General features: G+C 40.2%; 2 protein-coding genes across 2 annotated transcripts; both read right to left on the minus strand.

Moving 5' to 3' along the window:
* Window positions 1-1,066: 1,066 nt before the first annotated feature.
* On the minus strand, window positions 1,067-4,003 carry LOC130852201 (protocadherin beta-6-like). The gene has a single exon (XM_057733013.1). The coding sequence runs from the start codon at window positions 3,871-3,873 to the stop codon at window positions 1,480-1,482; it is 2,394 nt and encodes a 797-aa protein (XP_057588996.1). The 5' UTR covers window positions 3,874-4,003; the 3' UTR covers window positions 1,067-1,479.
* A 5,666-nt stretch (window positions 4,004-9,669) lies between these two features.
* Window positions 9,670-15,506, minus strand: LOC130852207 (protocadherin beta-5-like). The gene has a single exon (XM_057733027.1). The coding sequence runs from the start codon at window positions 15,339-15,341 to the stop codon at window positions 12,951-12,953; it is 2,391 nt and encodes a 796-aa protein (XP_057589010.1). The 5' UTR covers window positions 15,342-15,506; the 3' UTR covers window positions 9,670-12,950.
* Window positions 15,507-16,860: the final 1,354 nt, after the last annotated feature.

The raw sequence follows: 16,860 nt of genomic DNA on the forward strand, positions 1-16,860 counted from the left end.
ACAGTTAAGAAATATTAAAAATCAACCAAGGAGATCATTATACAACTAACAAGAGTTACAGGATAAGAAAACAAAGAACATTGAATAGAGGAAATCATTTTTTAAATTACACACACACACACACAAATCCCAAATTCTGTGCTAGTCTAAAGAACATATTACAGGGACTTCCCTGGTGGTGCAGTGGTTAAGAATCCGCCTGCCAGTGCAGGGGACACGGGTTTGATCCCTGGTCTGGGAAGATACGACATGCCACACAGCAACTAAGCCCATGTGCCACAACTACTGAGCCTGTGCTCTAGAGCCCTCGAACCACAACTACTGAGCCCAAGTGCCACAACTACTGAAGCCTGTGCACCTAGAGCCCATGCTCCACAACAAGAGAAGCCATCATAATGAGAAGCCGTGCAGGCAACAAATAGTAGCCCCTGCCACAACAAGAGAAAGCACCCACACAGCAGCGAAGACTCAATGCAGCCAATAAAAAATTAAAAAAAGAACATATTACATTGGCAGGCGGATTCTTAACCACTGGGCCGCCAGGAAAGTCCCCAGGGATTATTTACCTAAGCTTAAGCAAGTTCTATAGTTTCATATTATTTTTCTTATATTTCAGTAAAATCTGATAGTTTTAAGTATAAAGGTATCAGTTTATTACAGATCAATTTTCTAAAATTATTTCTACCTATTAACTTATAAGCATCATTGAAATATTTTAGAATGATATTGACATGGATAATTGTGAGTGGGAGAAACATGGTGTTAATTTGCTTTCTTTTTGTTCTTATTGAATATGTTTGAATCTTGACCATGTATTATTGTAAAAGAATAAGAATCATCATTTGCATACTAAAAACCATTTATTATGAAAAAGAAATCATAACTCTACCAAATTTTTTCCATTTAACTGGGTTTAAATCCTTTAAAATTATAGCAGATGGTCTAATAAAATGATATCAATTTTGAAAGAAAATAGAAAACATGCAGATAAAATATTAGTTCATTTGAGGAAAGGCAATAGTGTTTTCAAAACAACACTACAGAAATCCAACAATATACGAGGTCACAAAATTTTTTGCATAAGTGAAAATTATTTTTAAAACCAAAAGCCATCATTTACGATAGTTCACATGCTATGATAATCGTAAAACAATTCTCTTAATCATGACAGGACAGCAACGAAGAAGCTCAAATATCAGGAACCTGCAAACTTTTGTGACTTCCAAAAATCTAACGCCCCAAAACCTGAGAAACACCACTTCACCGTTTCATGTCTCACCTCACATGCAAAATGTGAAGGGCTTAAAACAAACAGCAATAATAAAAAACACCTAGAGATTCAGAACGTAAAATACTTCATACTATAAATACTACAAAACTTACGAATGTGTTTATATGTAAGCTACTTATGTGAATTAAAAGGGTTAGGAATTAATACGTTAGTGAATACAATCATTTATCACGTCTTCTCAAGCGAGATTAATTGAACCCAAAATGATTTCCACAGTTCGAGTTTTCCTCGGTGTCCGTAGCAACCCGTTCACCCATGAAGTTGGAGAGAACAGGTTTCAGAAATTTAAACTCATTCGTCCCAGTACCTCCCCGCAGACACACCTCGTACTGGTAGCTCTGGGACAGGGTCCCCGTGCCGCTGACGTCCACCAGCGGGCCCGGAAAGTGGCCCTCGGGCACCGAACGGCGGCCCACCGAGGCCGCCCCGCCCCTCCTGCACAGCCGCACCGCCACGAACACCAGCACCGAGAAGAGGAAGAGCGACGACACCGACGCCAGGGCCACCACCAGGTAGACGGTGAGCGGGTCGGCCGGGCCCGCGTCCGCCGCTTCCGCTTCCGGGGCCGGCAGGTAGGGCTGCGAGAAGCCGTCCACCAGCAGCACGTGCAGCGTGACGCTGGCCGACAGCGGCGGCTCGCCGTTGTCCTTGACCTGCACCACCAGCCGCTGCTTGGCCGCGTCGCGCTCGCTCAGCGGCCGGGCCGTGCGCACCTCGCCGTTGTGCGCCCACACGCCGAACAGCCCGGGCTCCGTGGCCTTGAGCAGCTGGTACGACAGCCAGGCGTTCTGGCCCGCGTCGCCGTCCACCGCCACCACCTTGGTCACCAGGTAGCCCGCCTCGGCCGCCCTGGGCACCAGCTCGGTGCAGGGCGCCGAGGCGTTCTGCAGCGGGTGCAGCACGAAGGGCGCGTTGTCGTTGGCGTCCTCCACGAGCACGCGCACCAGCGCCTGGCTGCTGAGCGGCGGCGAGCCGCGGTCGGCGGCGCCCACGCGGAACTCGAAGGCCCGCAGGGCCTCGTAGTCCAGCGACCTCAGGGCGAACAGGTGGCCGTTGTCCGGGTTGACGGACACCAGGGAGGCGAGGGGCACGTGCGGGTCGTGGGGCGGCAGCAGCGAGTAGGTGACCTGGGCGTTGGCGCCCGCGTCTCTGTCTGTGGCGCTGACGCTGCCGATGTGCAGGGCGGGGCTGTTGTTCTCGCGCACCCGCAGGGTGTAGGCGGTCTGGGTGAAGGCGGGGGCGTTGTCGTTGACGTCGGACACCCGCACGGTTATGTTGTGCTCGGTTTTCAGCCTGGGGGTCCCCATATCTGTGACGGTGATGGTGATGTTGTACTCGGCTCTGCTCTCTCTGTCCAGCGCTCCTTCAGTTACCAAGGTGTAGAAATTCTCAACGGACGGTCTTAGAAGAAAAGGGAGATTGTCATCTATAGAACAAGTAATCTGTTGGTTATGTCCAGAATCTGCATCTGATACACTGAAAACTGCCACTATGATCTCTGGCAGGTTTTCCGGGATGGGGCTGGTAAGTGAGGACATAGTCAATTCGGGAGCATTGTCGTTCACATCCAGGACCTTGATGACTAAAGAGCATTTTCCGGATAGTCCCCCACCATCTGTGGCCTCAACATCCACCTGATATGATTGAAATTCCTCAAAATCCAATGTCTTTCTCAGTCGAATTTCTCCTGTATTTGCGTTTATTGCGAAGGGTTCGTTAACATCATCGACTTGAAATAGGGCATAAGATACCTCCCCAAAGGAACCTGCGTCTAAATCTCTCGCTGAGACAGTGATAACCAGAGAGCCCAGGGAGCTATTTTCAGGGACTTGAGCCTCATAGAACTCCTGAGCAAACTCGGGGGTGTTGTCATTGATGTCCAAGACCAGGATCTGAATCTCTGTGGTCCCAGACCGGGGCGGAGACCCGCCATCCAGCGCTGTGAGGGTTAGCCTGAGCTCGGGCTGCACCTCACGGTCCAACGCTTTGTCCAGTACCAGTTCCGGGGACTTCCTGCCGTCCTTGCGGTTGCGAGTGAGAACGTGGAAGTGAGGATTGGAGCTGATTATGTAGCTCTGAAGGCTGTTGCTACCCGCGTCTAAATCCTGTGCCATTTTCAAAGGAAATACTTTTCCTGGCATAGTAATTTCTGATATATTTAGTAGCATTTCTCTAGCAGGGAACTCTGGGGCGTGGTCATTTATATCTCTAATTAGCAAGACAGCCTGAAAAAACTGCAAGGGATTCTCCAGTAACACTTGGAAGGGTAGCACACAGGGCTCAGTAGAGCCGCAGAGCTCCTCCCGGTCCAGTTTCTCATTTAGCAGCAAATCATAGGTCTCTGGATCAAATTGCAAATACTGCTTATTCCCCTTAAAAACAACTCGGGCGCCACGGGCAGCCAGCTCTCCCATCCTGAGTCCTAGGTCCTTTGTCAGGTTGGCCACAAATATGCCACTTTCTGTCTCCTCCAGTACAGAATACTGAATCGATTCTGAACCTGCCTCCCACAAAAGAATCAATATAATGAAGATCACCACTTGCCTTTTCTTATGATGTACTTTTGTTTGCACCATCTCCATGGTTATGTCTGCTTCCAGGGGAAAAATCCTTTTCCAATCCCAATCACCACGTCCACCGTTGACCTTCCAAAATGTCTGCTGTAAAATTTCAAATTCGTTCTTATAACTTCTCTGGTGGTGACTGCTCCCTGAACACTTCTGTCTTAGCTTTAGTAAGTGTGTTCTGTATTCTTTTCTTGGGTTTCTCCGTGAAATGGAGTCCACTGAATCTGCAGAGCTTTTATCCACTCTCTTAGCCTGCACTGCCACCATGCGTTCAAATTAATAACTTCGTGGGGGTGCTGCAGGTCAGCACCACATTCAAAAGCTGAGTATTACAATGTATTTAGCAAAAGTCTGTGTTTCTCAGACTGTAGTGTGTGAAATACATGCATAAAGACTTACCTGGGAGTTTTGGGTTGTTTTTTTTTTTCCCCAAAGTCAGTTCCTGAGCTCCCCTCCAGAACTTAAATCAGATTCTCTGGCAGTACTAACAGAAAGCTTCACCTCAGTCTTCCTCCTTAAGTGATTCTGATGCCTACTAACATTTAAGAATCATTCCCTCAGGTAATGTAAACCTCCTATAACCAGCTTTTATTCATTAGCACTGCAATTTATCTCTGAGGAGCAGTGTAATTTTTGAATCCAAGTATACTATTTAATTGTCCCATCAACAAACTATACCAAATGTCAAAGTTGGTTAGCAAGACCAATCTTAATCATTTCTCTAAATTATGTGACTAATAAAATGATATGAACAACATAGTTACTTTGTTTTGTGGTCACACGTGCACAGTAAAGGGAACAATTAGGCAATTAGGAAAATTGAGGCCAAGAAATACTTATGATAGAAGTATCTAATAAAATTAAAGTATTTAAAAGAGGGACTAGGAGCAAACAGGTATCTGTCATAAGTAAGCATTTTAGGATTCCACTTCATTTTTGTATGGGTAGAAACAGTCATGGTTTTATTAGGGTTGATCATTGAATTGTAACTTTTTGGTCAAATTCCCCTGCTATATTAATCACGGTCCAAATATATTACCATGTTGTAAGAGCATAATGCAATGCAGAAAACAAACATTCAAGAATCACCTCTACCAGTCTCTCACAACAAGGATGACACTAGGTCTTATAAATAGAGACCAAATAAGGTAGTGTGAAAGGTGAATTATATTTGAGTGGATAGCCTGGAATTCAGTGATGTTTCATCATGGCTATATTCATTCATATCTCACCAATTTCTGCTCAGATAAACTGGAAAATATCTCTAAATTTCCTAAGAATCCATTAAATGGGTCAGTGCATATCTAAGTACACAAAATACACCAAACATAATTCATTTCAGAATGATTTCATATTTATCGAGAGGTGAAATCGAGTTGAAGCAAAATTCACTTCAGGTAAGCAGTGAATGATGGAGGATTAAAAATGATATTTTTCAAAATACTTCAACTCTAGCTAAAATAAATAAAGCTAAATAAAATCTAAACTCTTAACAGAGGAAATCATTTTGTAGTTGAAAAGCATCTCTATCTACCTAGAAGGATAAAATTAAGATCATTGTGACCAGCCTCCATGATTCACTTGATAAACGTTACTGAGGATATGAATAACAAAATATACTCTGATGAAGTAAAACCAACAATCATAAACATCTTGTATGGGCTCAGTTTCTTTTCTGAAACAAAATTATTTCTAGCTCAATCCTAAATGCTTCCTCCTTTCAGTGGGCATTCTGAGTTCTGATTCCAACTTAATAGTATCCCTAGTATCCACAAAGTCCTTTATTCACTCTCTTTGCTTGCAGGCATCCTCAAATACAGCTTATTAAATTATTTTTTCATTTTAAAGCAAATCTTATTAGCAGTAGAGTATGTTTAAAAATCAAGTAAGATCATTGAAGTATAAGTGAGAGCATTGGTTGTTATGATAGAGACAAAGAAGATAGTATCTTAATATAACCCCAAAAGATATCATTTGGGTATGTGAAGAAACTGCCTTTTTGGAAAGTGGATTACAGTAGATTCCTTCAGGAAAATGCTTCTCAGATGCTTTGATTTGATTGGCTAAAGTAAAGTTGAAATGACTTTGCTTTTATAAACATGTCTCACAAGGAATAATTCATTTAAAGTTTTTATTATGGAAAAAGTTCAACATATACAAAGTAAACAGCATAAACTTCCATGTACACATAACCCAGCTTTACAACATTCTGTCTTGTTTCATCTGTACTTTTTCCTCTACTTTATGCCTCCCACTCAATGTTTATTTTTGAATAATTCTTAAGGTAATGTTTACACAAATTGAAATGCACAATCTTAACTGTATCATTTTTAACAAAAGGATTCATCTCTGCAACCTACATCTCTCTCAAGATAATGAACATTTCCATAGTTCACTGGGGGTTGTCTTAATTACATTTTCCAGGTTAATTTTAATAATTAGGTGGCAAAATCTTGGTCTCCTCTGGACACAACACGGAAAGGTGAACAATGTAAAAAATCACCATGTCCCATGCTCTTTTTTGCTCATATATGCTAATTTGAAATGACTGTTTCAAGATTAATTTAGCTGGATTATTACCAGTGAGTTGAAATAGTACTTTAACTGATGAAACATTGTAAAGTATGTTAAACTTAATTTTATTTAGTTAACTTACAACTGTTGCACAGCTGATCAAGCTCATTTCAATTTATATGCCACACGTTTGTTTTCTTTTCATTCTATTATAACATTTTAAAAATCTTCAAGTTTATTAAAAATGAAAGATAAAGACTAAACTTCAAGGATGAATTGAACCTCATGGAAATCTTTCTAAATTTAGTTATACGCAAGGAAAAACACAGTTATTCAGGGAAACTGAAGAGATGATATATAAGCCAATAACTTATGGAAAGCTTTTAACTGATGTGATATATGCTGCAGAAAAGTTTGAAAATGCAAACAATTTGATGCTAAACACATTTGAAATCTGAAATGGTTTGGGAAGAATTTTTTGTCAGTGTTGCTATGTATTTGCCAATTTATTGATTTTATTCAAAAGCCAGCTCTTTCATTGATTTTCTCCATTTTTTTGTATTGAAATAGGATAGAGTAAAATTTAATTTTTTTCTATTCTATTATTTTTGAATTCCATTGGTTTCTTTTATTATGTATATTTTTCTTATCTCCTGCTTCTCCTGCTTGTTGTGTGTTTATGTCCCCCTTCTTTTCCTAAATTCTTCAGGTGGGAGCTTAGATGTTTGATTTGAGACTTTTCCCCTTTTCTAATATATGCATTTAGTGCTATCAATTTCCCTCTCTGCACCGCTTTGTGTCTTATAAATTTTGATATGTTGTCTTTACATTTCCAATTCACTTCAATATTTGAAAAAATTTCCTTGAGACTTTATCTTTGACCCGTGGATTAGTTAGAAGTGTGCTGTTTAGTTTCCAAGTGTTTGAAGATTTTCTGTTATTTTTCTGTTATCAAATTTTAGTTTGATTCTGTTGTGGTTGGAGAACTCATGCTGTATGATTTCAAGTTTTAAAAACCGGTTGAAGTTTGTATTATGCCCTTGTTTACATGGTCTATCTTGTATATGTTCTCTGAGCATTTGAAAAGAATGTATATTCTGGAGTTGTTGGGTGGGTGTTCTATAAATATGTTGTTTGATGGTATTGAGTTCTGTATTCTTGCTGATTGTCTGCCTAGTTCTGTCAGTTGAGACAGAGTTGAGAGAGGGTTTTAAGTCTCCAACTTTGTGGATCTATTTCTCTTTTCAGTTCTATCAGTTTTTGCTTAACATATTTTTCAACTCTGTTGTTTGGTGTGTACATATTTAGGATTGCCTTGTCTTGTTTTATCATTATATAATGTCCTACTCTAATGTCATTTTCTTTGCATAATATATTTTTCTATCTTTTTACTTTCAATCTGCCTGTATCCTTATATTTGAAGTGAAGTTTCCTATAGATGACATATGGTTGGTCATTTTTAAAAACCCATTCTGATTAATTAAAAAAAAATAAATAAAAACCCATTCTGCCCATCTCTATTTTAATTGGTGTGGTCAGACCATTTACATTTAATGTAATTACTGATATGTTAAAACTTAAATCTGCCATTTAATTTTTTGTTTTCTATTCGTCTATCTTCTCTTTCTCTATTTTCTTTTTCCTGCTTTCTTGTGGATTATTAGAATGTTTTTTAGAATTCTAATTTGATTTATGTATGGTGGGTTTTAGTATATCATTCTGTATAGCTTTTATAGTGGTTGGCCAACACACAACTTATCACAGTTTACTGGTTGTCATTTTACCAGTTCAAGAGAAGGATGGAAAACTTACTTCCCTTTACAGACATTTACCCTCACCCATTAATAATATAAATGTCTTAAATATTTCCTCTACATACATTTTGAACTATATCAGGCAGTGTTATAATTTTGGATTGAACCATCAAACATAATTTAGAAAACTAAATTCTAAAAAGGGAGAAGGAAAGTCTATTGTGTTTACCCATATTTTTGTTTACTGTGTTCTTTCTTCTTTCCTGATGTTTCAAGATTCCTTTTTTTATTGATTCCTTTCTGTCTGGAGAACTCCCTTTAGCCATTTTTTTTTTTTTAGGGTAGGCCTACTGGCAACAGATTTTCTTCCAAGATGATATTTTCACTGGATATAGAATTCTGGGTTAATTGTTCTTTTCTTTTGCCACTGGGAAAATATTGTGCCATTTTCTTCTGACCTCCATGGTTTCTGATGAGAAATCTACTCTCATTCAGATTGTTATTGCCCTATAGGTAATGTGTCATTTCTCTCTCGCTGCTTTTAAGATTTTTTCCTTCTCTTTAGTTTTAAGATTTTTTCCTTCTCTTTAGTTTTCAGAAACTTGACTGTCCTTTGGTGTAAATCTGTTTTATCTTCCTTTGGATTTGTTTGGCGTCTTGAATCTCTGGGTCTCTATCTTTTGCCAAATTTGGAAAGTGTTCTCCTTTCCTTCTGGAATTCCAATGACACAAAAGTTAGATCTCTTGTTATTGTCTGACAGGTCCCTGAGGCTCTTAATCTTTTACAGCCTGTTTTCTCTCTTTTGCTCAAATTAGGTACCTAATTGCTATTGTTCTATCTTCTAGTTCACTGATTCTTTGTTTTCCTGTTGTTGAGCTCATCCACTTTTTTCATTTCAATGATTGTATTTTTAATTTCTAAAATTTCCATTGGTATTTCTTTATATTTCTTTATTTCCTTGCTGCAGCTTTACATTTCTGAGAATATTTTTTTCTTGTTTCAAGCATATTTATAATTGTTTATTGAGGGATTTTTCAAAGTCCCATTTAAAAATCTTTGTCATTTATTTCCAACATTTCTTTAATCTTTGTGTTGGCATCTTTTAATAGTCTGTTTTATTCACTTTGATATCTTTCTAGTTCTTGGTATGACCCAGGTAATACCTTCCTAGATGTGTCTGTACCCAAAAGGAACTCTTGCTCAAGTGCATGAGGAGATATATTCAAGAATGCTTATAGTGGTATTATTATGGTAATTAAACTCTTGGAGCAACCCAAAAGTCAATCAACAGTAAAATGAATTTAAAGGTGAAGGTGTATTTATATAATGGAATACTGTAGAGTGGTGTAAATACATGGATGAATTCAATACCATATGATTGAAAAAAGCAAGTCCACAGATGATGCATACTACACAAATCCATTTATATACATTTCAAAGACAGACAAAATCAAACAGTGTATTATTTAGCAATATATGCATATCCAATATAACTACAAAGAATAACAAGTAATTAATAAAAAATTCAAGATAGTGGTTGATTTTAATGAGGGTGGAAGATGTTATGGTGGAAGCACACAGGGATTTCCAAGGTCTTGGCATTGTTCTAATTCTTAAGCTGGGTGATGAACATTTTATTAAGTTGCACATATACATTGTATACACTTTTTGGAATGTTTAATAGATTTCAAAATAGAAAAAAGTAAAAACAAAAAGTAATGTCTTTGGGGTCAGGCTGACTGGACTCAAATCCTGATTCCACCACATAGTGGCTAGGAAGACTTGGGCAAGTTACTCTGTATGTCCAGTTTGTTCATCTCTAAGATTGGCATACCAATTGTACCATTATTTTGGGGATTAAATGAGATATGTGTAAAGAATTTAGAAAACACTAAAGTGCAGAGAAAGTGTATAATGGCAATAATAATAATACATTGTATGTAACATAATTTTAATAATTATTAATTTCCCTCCAGACTCAATAACATTAAGGCTCATTTCTAAAGAAATAAAAGGATTTTTTTTTGGAGAACACTAGGATATTTTAGTGGAGATTTTAGGAATCCCAGCATAAAACCTTTGTATCCTGACACTTGCAGGGCCACATCCCCAAAAGAGTTCTTTGTCCATTCATCATAATGCCACTTAGAGTCAAGTCTGATAGTTTATAAACCTGGCTCTGCACTGCCTCACATGGAGCATGGTGTAAGAATTTCCACTCAGGACAGAAACCTGGGTGCAGACCACCTTATCACACAAAAGCAGAGAAGACTTGGGACTTCCCTGGTTGTCCAGAGGTTAGATTTTGCTTTCCAATGCAGGGGATGGGGGTTCCATCCTTGGTAGAGGATCTAACATCCAACATGCCTCACCACCAAAAAATCTAACCATAAAACAGAAGCAATATTGTAACAAATTTAATAAAGACTTAAAAAATGGTCCACATTAAAAATCTTGAATAAAAAGAAGCAGAGACGACTTAACCAAACAGCAATTGCTACACACCAGCTACTCAGTTTATTTTTCTTACATATGAACAGATATGCTACCACCAGACATATGAAAACCACAAATGACACAAAAACACAAAAAGAGAAATGCAACTTCCAGAAAACAGATCATTCAGGAAATAAAGTGAACTTTGAAAATCCCAAGTGCTATTATGGAACAGATACAATCAGATAATAAGAAAACTCTTAGGGATTTAAATATGCCATCAAAATTAAAAATTCAATAAAAATACTCAAAGTGAGGTACCAATTTTAAGTGAGGATGTAGAGGAAAAACCAAAGATGTAAAATAAACGAGAAATATAAGAAACATAGAGAAACAATTTAAAATGTTCAATATCCAACAAGTATAAGACTTAGAAAAAAAATAACAAGCTAAAGTTAGGAATGCAATTATTAAGGAAATAATACTAGAGATAAAATAATCCCAGATATGAAAAGGCATGAATTGTTAGAATGTATGACATTGAATGACATAAGCAATATATGAGATTGATGAAGTGGAAATGAAAACCAAATGTATTTTCAGACATGCAGAGACACAAAGTTTATTTTTGTGCACCTTCTCTTAAGAAGCCACCTGAGGATATACTGTAGCGAAGGGAAGGAATTAAAAAAAAAAGAGAGAAAAGGAAAGAAGGAGACATTCTTGAACTCTACCACAAATCACCTAGCATAAACCCAAATCCTCTAACTCCTTGGTAGGGCATTGTTACTGAGTTGACCCATGGTTCCCCATGGTGTGCAGTCTCCCTCATTATAAGTCAGTAAACCCAACTTTGTTCTGATATAATGCGTTCCTAGTGATCTTTACCTGTAGTGCACACATAATTTATATGGTCATTAAAAGTAAAATTTTTATATTGCTTTTCAGGTTTTAAAACATCTATAGACAAAACAAGGAACGCTTAGCTACAGTTGTAGAGTGTGTCATTAACCCTGACTATATAGAAGTAAAAGCTCATTGTTGAGAAGTTTGGAAGTATAAGGGAGAAACAAGTAACAGGAAAAAATAAGAATTCTATTAGTTTCTTTCACACAAGAAAATCAAAAGAAACTGTTGTTAGTGGAACAATAAATGGAGGTTTCAGTTTGAGCAGAGAAGTACCAGAAAATAGTGAGATAGCTATATGTCAAGGATGGATGAGAGAAATTTTAAGTATACTGGATACCAAACAACAATAGCATGAAATTAATTGTTTAAAGCTTTTGAAAAAGTTACAAGCATATTCTTTAGTGATAAGAAAGTATTTAAAAAGCTAGAAAATGAAGGTTTAAAAGTGCTTTCCAAAGTAGATAATACCAGGTGTTGGCAAGAACGATGAAGAACTGGTATATCCAGACTCTGCTGATAGCAATGTAAACTGGTACAACCATTTTGGAAAACTATTTGGAAATATCTACTAAAAGTGGACATGCACTTACTAAATGAGTAGCAGTTCCACCCCGAGGTGTATACCCAACAGAAATGCGTATACATGTATGTTGAAGGATGTGTAGGAGAATGTTTATAGCAGCATTATTCAAACAGCCAAACGTTGCATCAACCCAAATATCCACATACAGTAGGATGGGTAATAAATTGTGAAATATCCATACAGTAGAATATGATACAGCAACAAGAATGAAGAATTAAAATTAAAAGCAGTATTGTGGATAAACGTCATAAACATATTGTTGAGTTAAAGACGCCAGATGCAAAACAGTACACACTCCACTATTCCATTTATGTAAATTCAAAACAGGCAAAACTGAACTATGGTATTGGAAATTGAGATATTTGTTATACTTGAGCTGGCAGTGATTTTAAGGGGTAATTTCTGTGGCACCTGGGATGCTAATAATGTTTCATTTCTTCAAGATGCTGATACCAAGTACGTTCACTTTCTGAAAATACAGTATTGAGGATTTGTTCACTTTTCTGTATGTATAATTAAAAAAAAATTCGTTTAAAAATTATATGCCAGTAGGATGAAAGCTAGGAAAGAAGTGTAAATAGAAGTGTTGGTTTTCATCCTGTTTTTCCCACATATTTTATGTTACATGCATGTATTCCTTTGAAAACAAAATGAATATTATGTAAACATTTTTAATTTTTGCTATTTAGCATCAGATAAAGAGAATGTGATGAAACAGAATGAATATGGAGAAAATATCTTATTAAGACAGTTCATTCCAACAAGTATCAACGGAAGGAGCAAAAATTTCAGGAAAATCAACAGCATGCAAGGATTTGGAATGACACGCTGTAAATAAATAAGCGTCATATATTTAGAGATAAATGACAAAATACCCTGCATCATGATGAGATCTCTATTTGAATCCAAAGCTATTCCGGAAGTTGACGTGTTCCTCTTTTTCTTCACCAGCGCCCTGGGACCGGAGGTTGAGGAGAACTGGTTTCAGAAACTTGAACTCGCTGGTCCCAGTACCTCCCCGCAGACACACCTCGTACTGGTAGCTCTGGGACAGGGTCCCCGTGCCGCTGACGTCCACCAGCTGGCCCGGAAAGTGGCCCTCGGGCACCGAGCGGCGGCCCACCGAGGCCGCCCCGCCCCTCCTGCACAGCCGCACCGCCACGAACACCAGCACCGAGAAGAGGAAGAGCGACGACACCGACGCCAAGGCCACCACCAGGTAGACGGTGAGCGGGTCGGCCGGGCCCGCGTCCGCCGCTTCCGCTTCCGGGGCCGGCAGGTAGGGCTGCGAGAAGCCGTCCACCAGCAGCACGTGCAGCGTGACGCTGGCCGACAGCGGCGGCTCGCCGTTGTCCTTGACCTGCACCACCAGCCGCTGCTTGGCCGCGTCGCGCTCGCTCAGCGGCCGGGCCGTGCGCACCTCGCCGTTGTGCGCCCACACGCCGAACAGCCCGGGCTCCGTGGCCTTGAGCAGCTGGTACGACAGCCAGGCGTTCTGGCCCGCGTCGCCGTCCACCGCCACCACCTTGGTCACCAGGTAGCCCGCCTCGGCCGCCCTGGGCACCAGCTCGGTGCAGGGCGCCGAGGCGTTCTGCAGCGGGTGCAGCACGAAGGGCGCGTTGTCGTTGGCGTCCTCCACGAGCACGCGCACCAGCGCCTGGCTGCTGAGCGGCGGCGAGCCGCGGTCGGCGGCGCCCACGCGGAACTCGAAGGCCCGCAGGGCCTCGTAGTCCAGCGACCTCAGGGCGAACAGGTGGCCGTTGTCCGGGTTGACGGACACCAGGGAGGCGAGGGGCACGTGCGGGTCGTGGGGCGGCAGCAGCGAGTAGGTGACCTGGGCGTTGGCGCCCGCGTCTCTGTCTGTGGCGCTGACGCTGCCGATGTGCAGGGCGGGGCTGTTGTTCTCGCGCACCCGCAGGGTGTAGGCGGTCTGGGTGAAGGCGGGGGCGTTGTCGTTGACGTCGGACACCCGCACGGTTATGTTGTGCTCGGTTTTCAGCCTGGGGGTCCCCATATCTGTGACGGTGATGGTGACGTTGTATTCGGCTCTGCTCTCTCTGTCCAGTGGCCTCTCGGTCACTAGGGTGTAAAAGTTTTTGAATGTGGGTTTCAAGAGAAAGGGGAAATCATTCTGGATGGAGCAGACCATCCTACCGTTGTCCCCGGAATCTGGATCGGAAACACTGAAAACCGCCACCACAGTCTCTGGGGAGTTTTCTGGAGTAGAGCTGGTGAGCGTCGACATGGTCAGTTCAGGGATGTTGTCGTTTACATCCATAACCTCTATAGCTACAGTGCATTTTCCTGAAAGGCCCCCGCCGTCTGTGGCTGCAATTTCCAAGTTATAATATCGAGTTGCCTCGAAATCCAATGCCCCTTTCAAACGAATTTCTCCTCTTATTTCATCTATTACAAATGGTTGAGTAACTTCATCACCTTGGAATAGAGCGTAGGCTACATTCCCATTCGTTCCTGAATCTAAATCTCGGGCGGAGACAGAGACAACTAAGGAGTTTAGGGGGCTGTTCTCCGGAATCTGTACCTCATAGACCGACTGTAAAAACTCAGGGGCGTTGTCATTGATGTCGGCGACTTCAATGTGGACTGCGGTGGTCCCGGATCTGGGTGGAGCCCCACCATCCAGCGCAGTGAGGGTTAAACTGAGCTCAGGCAGCTCCTCCCGATCCAGCGTTTTGTCCAGCACCAGCTCTGGGTATTTTCTACCGTCTCCACGATTATGAGTGACAACATGAAAATGAGAGTTGGGGCTGATTGTGTAGTTCTGAATACTGTTGCTACCTATGTCAAAGTCCTGAGCTATTTTCAAAGGAAACACAGTTCCTGTCTGGACGTTTTCTGGGATTTTTAGAAGCATTTCCCTCTCTAGGAACTCTGGGGAATGATCATTTATATCTGTGAGCTGCAGATCAGCTTGAAAAAACTGCACCGGGTTTTCCAGTAATAGCTGGAAATGCAGTATACAGGGATCCGTCGCCCCACATAGCACCTCCCGGTCCAGTTTTTCATATAGAAGCAAATTCCCGGTCTTTACATCCAGCTGCAAGAGCTGTTTGTTTCCTTTGTAATGGATTCGCGCTCCCCGAGTGGCCAGTTCCCCAACCCTGAGCCCCAGGTCTTTTGCCAAGTTGGCCACAAAAGACCCACTTTCTGTTTCTTCTGGCATGGAGTACCTAACTGCTTCAATGCCAGCCTCCCACAAAAGCAACAATATAGCAAGAAAGATAACTTGCCTTTTCTGTAGCGTTTTTGCTGGTGCAGTCTCCATTGTTCAGACCCGGTTCAAGAACGTGCAGTTTCTTCAACTCCGTATGCAGTCAACCCAGATGATTTCATTAATTCAACTCGAATTAGAACTTTCTGACTGACCTGCATTAGAACGATGCCCTTCTCTGTAGATCTCTGCCCCTAGATCTTATGTAAAACGCTTCCTTCTTTTAGAAAGCAATCAGAGTTCTGATTCCCTGCTTAATGGCTTCCCGGGTATCCACAGAGCCACTCATTCATATTCCTAGCCTGCAGCACCACCAGGCGTCCTTATTTACTATTGCATATAGTATTTGCCATTTCATTCCAAGTTATAACCCTGGTGTGTATCAGTTGTATCTCCAGTTCTCAGTTATTGGAAGTTCTAAATAAACATGTGCTAAGTTAACTTCCAGAGAAAGGATACTTTTAAGAACAAACTGAAGCACTAGTATTCCTCATAAAATATCTTTTGAGTACTTGAAGAAACTTTCTCTTGTGGGATTCTTATTTGATTATATTCAAGAAATAAGTAATAATGGATGTGTACAGAAGTTTACACTATCAAAATTATTTTTATTTCTAAATATTACATATCAGAAAAGGACATAAATCATGAGTGTACAGCTCAAAAACTTTCAGGAAGTGAACACACTCATAAGCAAAACCTAAATTAAAATTAAAATGTTACAAAAACCCTAGAAGCCCCTTCCTCTCATTGTCTGGCCACTACCCTGCTCTTCTAAAGGTAAGCACTCTCCTGACTTCTATTATCATAGATCTTTTGGGTGTGTGTGTGTGTGTGTGTGTGTGTGGTGGTTGAACTTTTATACAAATGGAGTTATAGAGTGTTTCTGTTATGTTTGTCTTCTTTCACTCAACATTACCTTTGTAAAATTCATCTGTTACATACTGTTTTAATTTATTTTATTCTCACTGCTTCATGTTATTCTATTGTATGACTATACCACCATTTGTTTTTTCCTTTTCCAGTTGATGGACATTGGAGTTTTTCATTTTGGGGATATTTTGAGTAGTGCTGCTATGAACATTCTTGTATATGTCTTTTGGTGTCTATGTGTGCATTTATATTTAATATATTCCTAGGAGTTAGACTGCTGTGCCTTAAGATATTCACCTATATATAGCTTTAATAGATACTGCAAAACAGTTTTCAACTGTGGTTTTACCAAAACAAGCAGAGTATGAGAGTTCTAGTTGCTCCATATCCTTGTCAACATTTGATAATATCTTTTAATTATAACCTCTGAGTGTGTGATGTCACACTGTAATTTTAATTAGCATTTCCCTGATGATTAATTACACAGTACATTTTTCACATGGTTATTTTTATTAGGGTATATTCTTGTGAAGTGCATAAGTCTTTTGTCTGTTTTTCTATTTAAGATATTTGACTTTTTTTCTTATTGATCTTTATATATTCTGGGTATAAGTACATTTTTAGACGTACTAAAAAAGTAGACAGATATTCTCTCCCATTCTATGGCATGCATTTTAACTCTCTTGTGGTATCTTTGAAG

The sequence above is a fragment of the Hippopotamus amphibius genome, chromosome 1 (genome assembly GCF_030028045.1).
Source record: "Hippopotamus amphibius kiboko isolate mHipAmp2 chromosome 1, mHipAmp2.hap2, whole genome shotgun sequence".
In the NCBI taxonomy this organism is placed as follows: Eukaryota; Metazoa; Chordata; class Mammalia; order Artiodactyla; family Hippopotamidae; genus Hippopotamus; species Hippopotamus amphibius.

Bases quoted from the DNA above. Each gene is read 5' to 3' on its own strand.
- LOC130852201 (XM_057733013.1), bottom strand. From the start codon at position 3,873: ATGGAGATGGTGCAAACAAAAGTACATCATAAGAAAAGGCAAGTGGTG.
- LOC130852207 (XM_057733027.1), bottom strand. From the start codon at position 15,341: ATGGAGACTGCACCAGCAAAAACGCTACAGAAAAGGCAAGTTATCTTT.